The sequence below is a fragment of the Callionymus lyra genome, chromosome 15 (genome assembly GCF_982586985.1).
Source record: "Callionymus lyra chromosome 15, fCalLyr1.hap1.1, whole genome shotgun sequence".
NCBI lineage: Eukaryota > Metazoa > Chordata > Actinopteri > Syngnathiformes > Callionymidae > Callionymus > Callionymus lyra.
This window is the reverse complement of record NC_141832.1, coordinates 23,619,806-23,633,044: the sequence shown is the minus strand read 5'-3', so window position 1 is coordinate 23,633,044 and position 13,239 is coordinate 23,619,806. Positions and strand designations below refer to the sequence as shown.

Here is a 13,239-nt window from a genome sequence, read left to right as displayed (position 1 = left end):
ACAAAGTTTCTATAAGAAGAAAGTACAAGATTACTCAATTTAAGATAAATATAAAGATCAAAGACAGATAACAAAGACAAAGGATACAAAGATTATTATAGAATAGAATGTCATGATACTTTATACTTATATCCATACCTGCCCCCAAACGCAGAATTTTACAATCTAATAGGTTAGGTTATGTAGAACAAAATAGTTTTTTTTTCCAATTAGCCACAGCAATACAGCAATTTTCCATTAAAAATAAATCAAAATAAAATAAGACCAAGAACAAAGAGAAATAAAAAGAAAGAACAAGATGATACAATCTAAGACTAAAGATAAAGATAAAGAACATAGTTTAAAAACTAAACAAAGACAAAGGATACAAAGACTAACATAGAACAGAACATCCAGATACTTTTACTCCACTCCTGCCCCCGAACTCAGAATTGTAAAATTTATTGTGTTATATGTGTTATAGAAATGAATTGAAACAATACGAATTGAATAAGAAGAAATAAATACAAATACGGTTAAAAATAAAAGTAATTAAAACAAAGCAAGACACGTTAACACAAAATAAATAATTAATCAAAATAAAAAAAATGACATTAAATTTAACAATATTCATGATTAAGACAGGATCCTCTGGTCCGTATCGATCTCAGTGGCCTGCTGGACTGGAGCAGTTGGAACAGGGGTGTCCCGGGTGAGAGGGGTCAGCTATGATCCTGTCTACTCGATGTTCTGGTGACATACAATTCCTGCACAACAGATCATCTGTTGCAGTCTGTTCTTTTTTGAGTGTTGGAGGAGGTGGTGATTGACTCCACAATGGCAGTGCAAAACTGCACCAGTATCGACTGTGAGAGGTGGAATTTCCTCAACAGTCGCAGGAAGTACTTTTGGGCCCTTCTTCATGATGAAATTGATGTTCTTTTCCCACTTCAGATCTCCAGTGAAGATGGTACCCAGCTGAAAAGTAAATAATGTTGATTATGAGAGGGTTGGGGTTGGCTGGAACTCTCAGAAGGTCCGCGATGATCTCCACTGTCTTCTGAGTGTTGAGCTGTAAGTTGTTCTCGCTGCACCAGTTCACCAGTCGATTCACCTCTGATCTGCAGACGGACTCTTCTCTGTCTGAGATAAGTCCAAACAGTGAGGTGTCATCCGCAAACTTGAGGAGCTCTACAGACGGATGACTTGAGGTGCAGCTAGCAGGGGCGAGAGAACACAGCCATGGGGGGTATCAGTGCTTATGGTACGAGAGTCTGTGAGATGTTTCCCCAGCTTGACTTGCTGCTTTCTGTCTGACAGGAAGTCGATAATCTGTTCAGACAGTAAGGCCTGTCTGGCTGGTAGAGTTTGTCCTGGAGGAGGTCAGGGATGAATGTGTTTAACGCTGAAGAATAGTCCATCCTGTATGTGGACTGAGAGGTGCTGCAGGATGTAATGCAGGCCCAAGTTCAGAGCATCTTCAACAGACCTGATGACTGTGTAAGCAAAGAGGGGCTCCGTGAGGCTGTGTCTTTTTATTTGGGACAGCTCGAGACGCTCAAAACACTTCATGGTCTTGTGCTTTTCTGGCAAGGTGATGGGTCTTAAGTGAGGTGTTGAAAATGTGGTGGAGGAGGGCCTGGGCTTGAAGATAGTAATATTTACTCAAGCTCCTCCATACAGATGCAGAGTCATTAGCTGATAGCTGTTATTTAAATGTTTTAATTTTTTTATATTGGGATGGAAAATAAACATTGACATAGGAAAATGACCTGTCAAAAGACAAACTATATTATATATATATATATATATATATATATTGAAGCAAGTAGTAGAACAAGCAGTCGACTAAAAAAGTGAAGTTATTACAGATGGGGGTGTGTGTACATTCATTACTGAAGAATAAGAAAAAATACATAATTTGTCATTTAATACGACTTAGATAAAGTCTCTAGCCTTCCTCAATCAAAGAACACCAGCATCTTAATTCTCTCAGTTAGAAATAGATGCTTGCAGTTTAGAGAAGCCGCCACTGGAGGACATCAAGTAGTCACTGATGAATAACAGGGTATCTTTCTTTGTTAACTTTTGAACTCAAATGATAATATTAAAAAGTTAAAATGTGAACCAGCACTGAAGGAATTTTGAGTTGATCATTCAAGGTCCTCACCAAAATGTTCACTCATCTAAAAATAACCACACTTTTTAACATTTATTTTAACACTATATTCAGGTTAAATGCAGAAATTAATTCAAGCGAAGTAACAGTTCGATTTATGTTGCGTGTATGACCTCAAACCATCTCCATGCATCACTTTTTCCGTCTATCCGCGATGGAAAATATGCACTTTGTGTTTCATGTGTGTTTGCAAGTGGCGAGAGAGTGTGGCAAGTTGGACCCGGGCCTGTACTGACAGGCCTCCTGAGGGAGCGTTCGCCAACGTTCAACTTTGGACATAGAGTTCCAGCTGACACATTAACACAACGACCCTGGAGAAAAAAAGACAAGCTCTAGAGAACACTTCAGACCTAAAAAGAAAATAATCTTGTAGTTGTAAAAATCAACCTCTCACGCAGGTGAATAAAAAACAAAAAGATGATATTCAAAACATTCTCTTATACAGGTGGCTTCTTCTTCTGATTCCTTTACTCATCACTGCTGAGCATGCTGGGACCTGACCAGGAATATCAGATTCCTCATGATGATGGTAAATAACAACTTAATAGGTGACATTATCTTCTTCTACACACAAAGGAGTGTTAAACTCAATGGAGAAAAAGTGTCAGTCGTATTCCCAAATGCTTAAGTGAGACCAAAGTTTGGGTAAACTATTTTACAGTTGCATTTATATTCTAATACATTCCTATTTTAGACTTTAGTTTCTTGTGCGCAATTAACCCAGATAATTAATCTCATATATCAACGATATGAAAAATAAAAACTAGTTGGTGATCTTGCAGCTCCGGCAACTCTCCAACCAATGAAGGACGATAACAAAGGGGAGAAGAAAATGTTATTATAGTAAATTATCCCATTGGTGTCTCGTCTGAGTACTTAAACTTTTATCTTAAAATATCTTAATTCAAATATAATCAATGATTGCTTGAATTATAGTCTCACAAGGACATCCATTTATTAATCCAAGTTTTTCTTCTGGTGCCTGCAGGGCTGGATCTGTTCTCCAACAACAGCACCTTCAGTGATGGGGTCAAAATGTCCAAGATTGAATCCTAAATACCTCCCCTCCCCCCCTTTAACAGTCGTCTTAATTCGCGAGAATGTTGTATATTTGCAGCTACTTTAACTTAACTTTTGTCAAGTGTTTCTAAAATAAAGATTAGAATAGATGAGATCAGAAGCCGTCTTCTCTGATTTAGCCAGAGCACTGTCACAATGTTCCATTTGTCCGTCTAATCGCGGCTCGGTCCATCTACAATATGTTTGGAAAACAGAGGCTGTTCAGGAGTCTGTTGTGTATCAAGCTTTGGCTGCACAGCTACTGTTCTGGGTTAATGTTTAATTTTCCATGATGTTTCTGCCTGGTCACATATTTATCATGACAAGGGCACAACAAGGCTAACGCAACCGGATGACGTTTTTGTTTTTGCGTGCATATAAAATTAACTTTAATAAAGGGAAAAGGATGTGTGTTATTGTTGATATTATTGTTCTTCACAGGTGCCAATATTTAATCAATGAACAATTACAAAAATTAACATAAATAAAGACATTTCAATTCAAACAGTATCAAACAACCAAACAAAGAACATTTTTATTTTCTATAATTATAAATTAATTTTTACCAAATATTTCTAAAAATATAATTTAAAACCCATAAGGATATTATATATTTCTTAATGCCATTGTCAAACCTTATTAAACAGTTAGTTATTTTTATAGGTGTCTGAATTTTGGGTGTCAATAGTTATTATGAGATTTTCACTCTTGTAGTAATAAAAGGTTAAGTCCAAACATACCACACTGTAGTGTATAACTGAAAATGAAACAGCTTTATATTTGTGTGAAATTTGAAGCTGTAACACTTTTTGTTAATTATCTATCAAGAATGAAAACAATAGAAGTATCTATATATATAAATGCAGCACGAGCAACATGAATACAAGTTATGAAGAAATAGTAGTCACAGAATGGGGAGAACATGAATGGAAAACGTAGTAGAAAAGCAGTCGACTAGAAAAGTGAAGTTATTACAGTTGGGTGTGTGTACCTTCATTACTGAAGAAGAAGAAAAAATACATAATTTGTCATTTAGTACGACTTAGATATAAAGCTATATATTAACTTATAGTTGTACTGGAGAACCTTATTATTAGGATTCCAGTTTTTTTGTTGAACTTGTCTCATGAGTTTGTTTACATTAAGCACATGTTGATAATGTCAACTGTGTTAGCAGAGAGTGTGTGCGTGAGTGTGAGTGTGTGTGTGTGTGTGTGTGTGTGTGTGTGGGGAGGGGCTGTGTGTGTTATCATCAACCAGGAGGAAGGGGAGGAGGGCAGGAGAGGAGGGGTTTGAAGCCCAGTCCAGCAGAACATCCTGCAAACACATCCGAGTCTCGGAATTCAACTCCACTTTCCTCCCGTGCTTGCTCAGAGGCACACCGGCAGCTCTGCAAGTTCATCTTTCTTTCTCACGAGTTCTTCATCAGAAGTCAGCACCTCTTGGATCCAGTTGGGTCTGCGGGTCTTGGCTCCTACTGGACTTATGTTTTCGGGTTCGCACGCGCGGTTGCGGGGGAACATCCGGAACATGGACTCCTCGTAGCTCAGGGATAGAAGCGCGCACGCGTGCACGCTCCCGCGATGGATCTGAAGAGGACAAAATTCGGCAGGTACCGTATGAAATTTAAAGTTGGCCAAACATGGCTCACAAAGTTGACGTGTTCCCTCGCATCCAAGTCCTGACGAGCTGACAGCCAGAGGGTTCTATGGATCCGTGCGAGCGTGTGTTGGTGTGCACGAGACATTAAGTTAAGGTGGTGTGGTTTGTCACGTTCACACTACAAAGAAACCAACATTTAAATTTGCTTTTATTGTTGGTGAATCCGTTTCCCATTGTTATTTCAACTCTTTGTGAGTGATTTTAAAAGAACCCATTATCTCATCAAATGGAACCGTTCTCACACCCTTGAATTACTTTTTAAGGAAATAGAGATATTGAACCGTCACCGGGTTTGAAAAAAATATGCATGAGATAGAGCACAAGACAACACCAGCGGATCAGAGTCGCTAAACTTTTGTGTAAACAAACGTGTGAAAACATATTGACAAGTAAGAAAACTCTTAATTGAAGTGTTGAAAATGACCTTAAACCTGTTTCACTGTAACTTTGCATATAAATCGTTTTATCAAGAACATTTCCTCCACGTTTCACACAGAACTAACACACATATTCATTAAAATGATTAAAAGATGAAATGAACAGCTCATAGCTCAAACTTACTTTATCAACACTGAGAGATCGCTAGAGATGAAGAGGAGAGTGCAGGCAGGGTGGAGGGGACGGACACAGGTGTTCTATGAGAGAGGGAAATGAAGATGGACAAGATTGGAAGTGAGATAACAGATAGACACCTTGTGTGAATCAGATACATTTAGGTGGAGGCACTGGAAGACTGGAAGAACGAAAAAAAGGAAGTCATCAAAAAGGTTGTGGTGTTAGGACAGGTATGAGGGAGGATGGTTCTATAGGTTCTGGTGGAGAACTTGCTGCTGCCTCATTGGAAATGCTGAAGGAAGAAGACACTTGTCACTGCATCCCACACAGAGATCTACGGAGTGTGCGCTGTTGTTCTCCAGATCAACAAAACAAGGATAATCGTGGGAAAAAGAGTTGGACTCCCTGAGGCGATGAACTGGAGATATTGCTGTACACACCCAGACACACTCTTTTGTGCGCGGCAGTGCACCAGGATCTGATAGTTATGATCCTCTTAGATGCAAGTGATCCTATTAATGTATGGAATGTGTGCTAATGAGCTTACGCCACCTCAAACAACAGCTTACACAACTTTTTTTTCTGTCACACATGAAGCAGGAGAGAGTCGTGTCCGCACGACAAAGTTTCTTCTCAGTCGCTCTCGGGTCATTACCCAACAACACTCCGGCTCTGTGTTGCGTTCAGAGATGACAGAAACACTTCTGCCAACATTGAAACAGTGAAAGATAAACGTGCGAGTGGAAGTTGTTATGTTCAGGTCATTACGGCACTGAAGATGATCGAGTGATTACTAATCCAACACAAGCAGCGGAGAGCTTCCCCTTACTGTCTGCAAATACATATATATATATATTTAATTAAATATACATGCTCCTCACATAAAAAAAAATCACATATCAAAGACAATATTAAACTAAATAAATTTAAAAAGTGAATAAATAAATAAATATATCATAGAAAAGTAACATCAGTATCATCAATATATTCCGTGAAATATGTTGCTGTAAAAGTTAATCACTTTGCATATATGCATGTGTGTATCATGATCACGTCTATATATTTTGTGATGAACTTTTACATCAACATACTTCACGGAATAAATTGATGATACTGATGTTACTGTTATTGTTTTTATTTTTTATATATATATATATATATATATATATATATATATATATATATATTATATATATATTTTTTTTTTAATGTATTCACTTTTTTAATTTATTTAATTTATTATTGTCTTTGATATGTGTGTTTTCTTTAATGTAATGAGTATGTATGTTTATTATTAATAAGTATTCCCAACATGGGAAGAAGAATAAGGTTTATTACGCACTAAATAATAATTATGATAAAAAAGTGAATCCAAAAAAATACCCAAAGAAAATAATGATAATATAATAATATTAAAACATAAAGCATAAAAATAATAATAACACAATAATCAATACAATAATAATAACTATATCTACAACAATAAAATCATGTATATTTGTATCTCTGATTTTTCTTGTCAATGTTATATATTTATTTCCAAAAAGGTATTTTTTATTTATATAGAATAAATCTAATTATAAATGTGTCAGAATGCAGAATTTATTTTGTCTTTATCGACGCATTTATTTTATTTGATCTAGATGAAGATCAATTCTCTTCTTGTCTGTCTAGTTGGCAGAATAAAGGGAAACCCAGGAAAAGGGATGTGACACAAACACAAGAATAATTAGTCATTATCATGTCTGGTTAGAAATCACTTAAGAGAGAGAAATGTATGAAACACAACTGAAGTACTTCCTGTCACATGGTTCATATTTTATGTGTGCGTGTCTGATGTGCATGCCAGAATGAGTTGTTGCCCTAAATGTGTATTCGAACATCCCAGCTGATCCACACAGACACACCTGTGGCCTGTCATGAAGACTCATGGAAACTTGTGTGTGTGTGTGTGTCTGTGTGCGCTCGCCTGACGTGTAAAATGTGCTTTGGTAACATCTCCAGATGTGTTTTCTCTGTAAGCTGGGATTGAGACATTTATTGCTGATTAAAAAGCAAACACGAGTCGCATAAGCTTCTGTACAAAGACACACAGAGACACACATCACATGACTTGGAAGGTCATCAGAGTGAAGAACATGTCCCTGGATTATTAACACATATTCGAACATGCATACAGACAAATAAACAAGATCAGTCGAGAAAGACATGTATTGATATCACATGTTGTCATAGCAATGTGGACAGTTTCCTAAGTAACGATGAGAAACAGGCAACGTGATGTGGATTAAAGACTGTAAGCTCACCAGGAATGGCCATGACACACACACACACACACACACGATAATAGTTATAACTCATACAAGACCTTCTCTCCCAGGTTCATGAACTGCCGAGTGCCGTCCAGTAAGCGATACCAGCCGACTCCCTATGAACACGTTGCCAACTGTGCCACACACGGGGTGAGCAGCACACTCTTGAAGATGTCCAGACGTGAGAGTTCCTGTTGCTTCTCTTCTGCCCCCTTGTTTACTTCACTTAACTTTCAGATGTTGAATTTCCCACAGAAATTAAAATACATTTTAAACAAAACATTGTTTTAAATTGAGAATAATCTTAAATAATAATGAGAAGAATATTAATTAAATACTGAACTCCGATGAACCTCATTAAGACAATTTTTACCTACATATTGAATACTATGTATTTATTTATTTTGAAAGACATATGTTCAAGGGTTCAACTACATTTTTGTTGTCGTCATGACCTTTTTTACTGAGACAAAAAACTATTTATATATTTATTTGTAAAAAAAACAACCATTTTTTTGTCTTTTAACACAAATCTATTTATTACTTTACCAAGGCTTTCACAAACAATTTTTATTAATTCAATTCAAATCTATTGTACGTTTTGTCAATGAAGACAAACATGGAAATAGAGTAATTACAAAACATTTTGTTTATTTAATTACATTTCCTGTTAATAATCAATAATATCTAAGTGGATGAACTGATCTCAAAGCATTTACTTTCATCTAAACAATTTAATATAGATTTCTGCTTTCTATGGAAAAACTCATTCTCAAGATTCAAACTATAATTTGTAAAAGTCTCATTTTGATGAACGGTAAAGAGTGAAAAGGAAGAACCAGGAGCTCACAGATCACCCTGCACAGAAGTTTGTCAGCAGCATGTCGATGAAGAGGATTGTCAGTAAAAGGCAGATGATTTTTTGGCTCCACATTAGAGGCAGTGAGCTATAATCTGTGATTCAGTCTGTAGCTTTCTCTAATCTGCTGTAATCCCTGAGCCACCGACCGAGCGCTGGAGAGAGTGAATACAGCAAAGACAGAAGGAAGCAGAAAGCCGACATAATGATGATAAATCCTCAAAGAGTTCTTGTGTTGATCTGCCACTCTTGTTTTATGGTCCTGCTGCTGGATCGTCTTCAGTGCGGGTGAATTATTCATTGTGCTGGTGTCAGGAAGCAGATGAGTGTTGACAAAACAGCGTTTAACAAGACCACAGTATGAACGCCCGCATAGGACTGACGACTAAATGGAGTCGACGGGGGTGATGATGCAAATGTTGGAAAGTGTTTGTTAACTTGAGGTTGTGCACAGTACACCCCGGTTTAGGGCTTATTGGGCCGTTAACAAAATATATACGAGAATACGTTTGACTTTAGAGCAGTAGCTTTGGCATCAGGTGGTCATAATGTTATGACTGATTCACTCAAGTAAAAGGGGCAGTAACACCAAAAAAAAAAAAAAGGTTTTTCATTCTCATTTTAGTTCTGGATCCTGCCAAGCCTGGTGGGCGGTTCCGTGCTCTACTTCCTGTCTCTGGACCAATGGTATCGCGTGGCGGCCTGTCTGTACGGCAGCGGTCTCACCGGGCTGTTTGTCACCTCCACGCTCTTCCACACCGCCGCCTGGAAGATCAGCCACCTCAGGTGTGTGTGTTCGACAGATGTGTGTGTTCGTCTGCGCCGGGGCTGATGGTTAATTACGTCTCTTAATTATGATAAATCCGGACGCCCCGAGATCACAAGGCAGATGTGACCTGCTTAAGAAATGTCATCATCTCGCACTATTGATGAAACAGATGATGTTTAAAATTGTTATTTTATATTTTTATAATAAAGCACAATTCTACACTTTGATCATTTAATCAACAAACGCAAAAGAGTATTGCTGTGTCTCAAATCGCATACTACTCTTAGTATACTAGAAGTTAGTATGCATCAGTTTAGTGTACGTACTAACTAGTACACAAATTCTCCACAGATAGTATGCTCAAATCAAACTCTGCTGCTACACACTAACCGGAAATCACACGACAGCTTCTTCTTCTACTTCTATTTAACGATGTTTCAACCAGCTTTTTGAACGCTATCGCCGACACCTGCTGGCAGCACGTTTTGCAAGTTTGGAAAAAGAAATAAAGAAAAAATATGAGAATCGAAACATTCGCGAGATATTTACGCTGGTATCAGCATCGAAGACATGTCATCCTTCTACTGCTGCTGAAAATGCACCTGTAAGTATATGAATATATATGCATTTATATATGACGTAACTTTCGTTTAAAACGTCATTAAGATGGCGGCTGTTTAGGGTGGTTAGTGTCCATCGAACCATGCTGAGTTTTGTGGCCGTGTTAGTACGCTAATTTAGTGTGCATGGCGCACTAAATTTCGCATACTAAGAATTGAGACGCACTAATGCACTAAAAATACTAACTTTGAGTACGCTAGTATGCGATTTGAGACACAGCATAAGTGTTGTTAAAAGTACCACGATGTGTATGCACGCTCACCTGACACTACACACACATCAGGGAAGCTCACCCTAACAAGTTCATGCTAACAGGCTAATATTTAAGGTTTCTGTCTTTGCAACAGTTCGCACAAAAGGCTTTAGTGAAAACTCAGCTGTCACAACGTTTTGAAGACTACCCCACCCTCACATTTCTTCCCTGACCACTCTACTCTTGCTTGATGTTGTTGCAGGAGGGTTGAACAGCGCTTCCACATGTGCGACAGAATGGCCATCTACTTCTTCATCGCCGCCTCCTACACTCCCTGGTGGGTCAGCCCAGCCCGGCGGGGGAAGATGGGAGTAAAAGGTGACGTTTGTGTGTCTCGTCAGGCTCATGTTGCGGGAGCTGGGTCCCTGGGCGTGTCACATGCGATGGCTGATCTGGGTCATGGCGTGCGTCGGATCTGCGTACGTCTTCTTCTTCCATGAGAGGTAACGTTAACCCTCCCTCGCCGGGTGTTCTCTGCAGACTTTTGACGCTGTCGTGGTTTCAGGCACAAGCTGGTGGAGTTGATGGGGTACGTGACCATGGGGGTCGTTCCTGCTCTGGTGGTCCTCTCCATGGTAGGAACAAACATCAATTGTGTGTCTCAGCTTTGGGAATAGTCAGGTTTTTCCCTAAAGCCAGTTTCCTGCTATTGTGAGAGAATCTTGGGAACCAGTTCAGCAGGTTTTATTACATTTAACAACCGATTGTTTCATATCTTAGTAAACATCCTCCAACACTATCTATTCTATATCTTATCTTAAATCGTTGTTGGAGTCACATCTGTGTCCTCAGGTTCCCTCAATTAATTGCCAATTAAAATTATAATAGAAAAAATGTAAGATTTATTTAAAAAAGGAAATTGTAATATAAATTGCAAATCCATTAAACATTACTTTATCCAACCAACGTCAAAGCCCAACTGCTTTAATCACACCGGCTATGTTTATACAATGAGTCCCTTACAGATGGTTACATCCGGAATTGATGACTTGCAGCGACAAATCTTAATGTTTGACCAATCACAGCAGTGTGGGTGTGGTTATGGTAAACAAGATTTCATCTCCACAAAAATAAAGTGTTTTCAGTGGGCGGGGCTTAAGCACATTTTCTAAAGTAAATATTTAAATGAAAAGAGAGTTTTGTGCAAACAGACACATACAATAGAGGTGCAAGATCTATTTAAGAGACGCTTATATCAACATATTAGTTGCCCTTTAAATGATTATATCCTAATTACTAATTAATTACTTAATTTATGAATCATTATTTTATCCACATATTTCTTTTATCTTTTGGCTCACGGGCCCCTCTAGAAAATTAACTATCCATTCATGGTTCAGGTTATGGAAGTCAAGCAGTTTATTAAAGTTACATTTTCCAATTTTTCTTTTATTGAAATGTGTTTTTTTTTCATGCATTAAATCTTTTTTTTTTTTAAATATAATTCTATTAATTAATTTCTATATTGAAAGTTTGAATTTGTTTTTTATTTAATAATTGTTATTTTCCATATTGAAAGGTTGAATTCGTTTTTTATTTAACAATGGTTATTTTCAATATCGAGAGTTTGAATGTTTAAATTCCAATAGTTTAAAAAAATAGATAATCTAAAGAATTATTAAAACTCAATCAAACTCAATCAAATCCAACTTGTATTAAAAAAAAACTCAAAATATACACATTTTTGAAAACTAATTCAACCTTTAATATAGACATTATTGAACTGAATTATTTAAAAAATATATATTAATTGCTCACAAACAATATTACAATAAAACAATTTAAAGTTTCAACATTTGAAATGTTAAATTCAACTATTTAATATTCTGATGGCACTGATATATTTCCATATTAAGTCATCACTTTTTTCTTAGAATCTCTTTCATTTGATGAATTTTATTTAAAAAACCCACTAAACTACATTTCCTCCTAATTTGTTTCACCTGTATTACTCTACCTGTGCTTCAGGTGAACCGGTCAGGGATCTGTGAGCTGGCCACAGGCGGCCTCCTCTACTCGGTGGGCGTGTTCTTCTTCAAAAGCGACGGCCTCGTCCCGTTCGCTCACGCCATCTGGCATCTGTTCGTGGCTGCGGGAGCGGGAGTTCATTACTACGCCATCTGGAGGTATCTGTATCTTCCTGCGCCGCTGCTGCAGACCTCCAGGTGATACGGATCAGTGATGGGTCGCTTGGCCGGGTCAGGACACAACGTGAGAAAAACAAGATTTTCAAAAAAGATACGGAGAATTGCATCAGGTCAGTATCAGATGAAGTCATAAGCAGCAGCTTCTACAGTCGCTTCACTCACATGTGCCTTTTAAATCTGTTGAAGAGATTCTCTCACCTGTATTTTCTTGCTCATACTAAACATTCCAAATTGTGTTGTGACAGCTTTCACTTGTTCCTTAACCCCTCAAGTGCCAATAGTTCTTCGGTGCTAATATTTGTACTCTTTGATTAAGAATTATTTGAGGGTATCGTGACTTTCCAGGACGAATAATGAACCACTTTTGTTTTTAGTCGATAAATAATTATATCCGTGACCACTCTGGCTGTGGAAGGTTATGTTGTAGAAATGTGGGATTTGATTGACACATATTTGTGCTTCAATAAATCATGTTGGACTGACAACACATAAGTTGTACACATATTTAACTGTGATAAAAAAATGTTTTGGTTTATTTGCAAATTGAAATGTGATTGGATATTACAGTGTAATTATAATTGAAATATAATTACATTGTAGATTAAATCATTGATCTAGTTCCATTAAAATATCATGTTTTGGTTTAACACTGAGGAAACAAGTGGAAGTCTTTCTTTAAAAGCCTATTTTAAAATGATGCACTTTCGTTGTCTCCTGCTTCAGTCACATGTCTAGAAATGTTAAGCGAGGATCAAGCTGGAGACTTTGTATGCTCAGGAAATTGTTTTAAAAATGATTATGTGATTGTATGAATAAAGACGACGACACGACATTGTGATGCCTT

General features: G+C 37.4%; 1 protein-coding gene across 1 annotated transcript; it reads left to right on the top strand.

The window, feature by feature from the left end:
* Window positions 1-4,522: 4,522 nt before the first annotated feature.
* mmd2a (monocyte to macrophage differentiation-associated 2a) lies at window positions 4,523-13,216 on the top strand. The gene is made up of 7 exons (XM_087808765.1): window positions 4,523-4,829; window positions 7,815-7,896; window positions 9,231-9,391; window positions 10,451-10,525; window positions 10,590-10,691; window positions 10,754-10,823; window positions 12,217-13,216. The coding sequence occupies exons 1-7, from the start codon at window positions 4,801-4,803 to the stop codon at window positions 12,415-12,417; spliced, it is 720 nt and encodes a 239-aa protein (XP_087664891.1). The 5' UTR covers window positions 4,523-4,800; the 3' UTR covers window positions 12,418-13,216.
* Window positions 13,217-13,239: the final 23 nt, after the last annotated feature.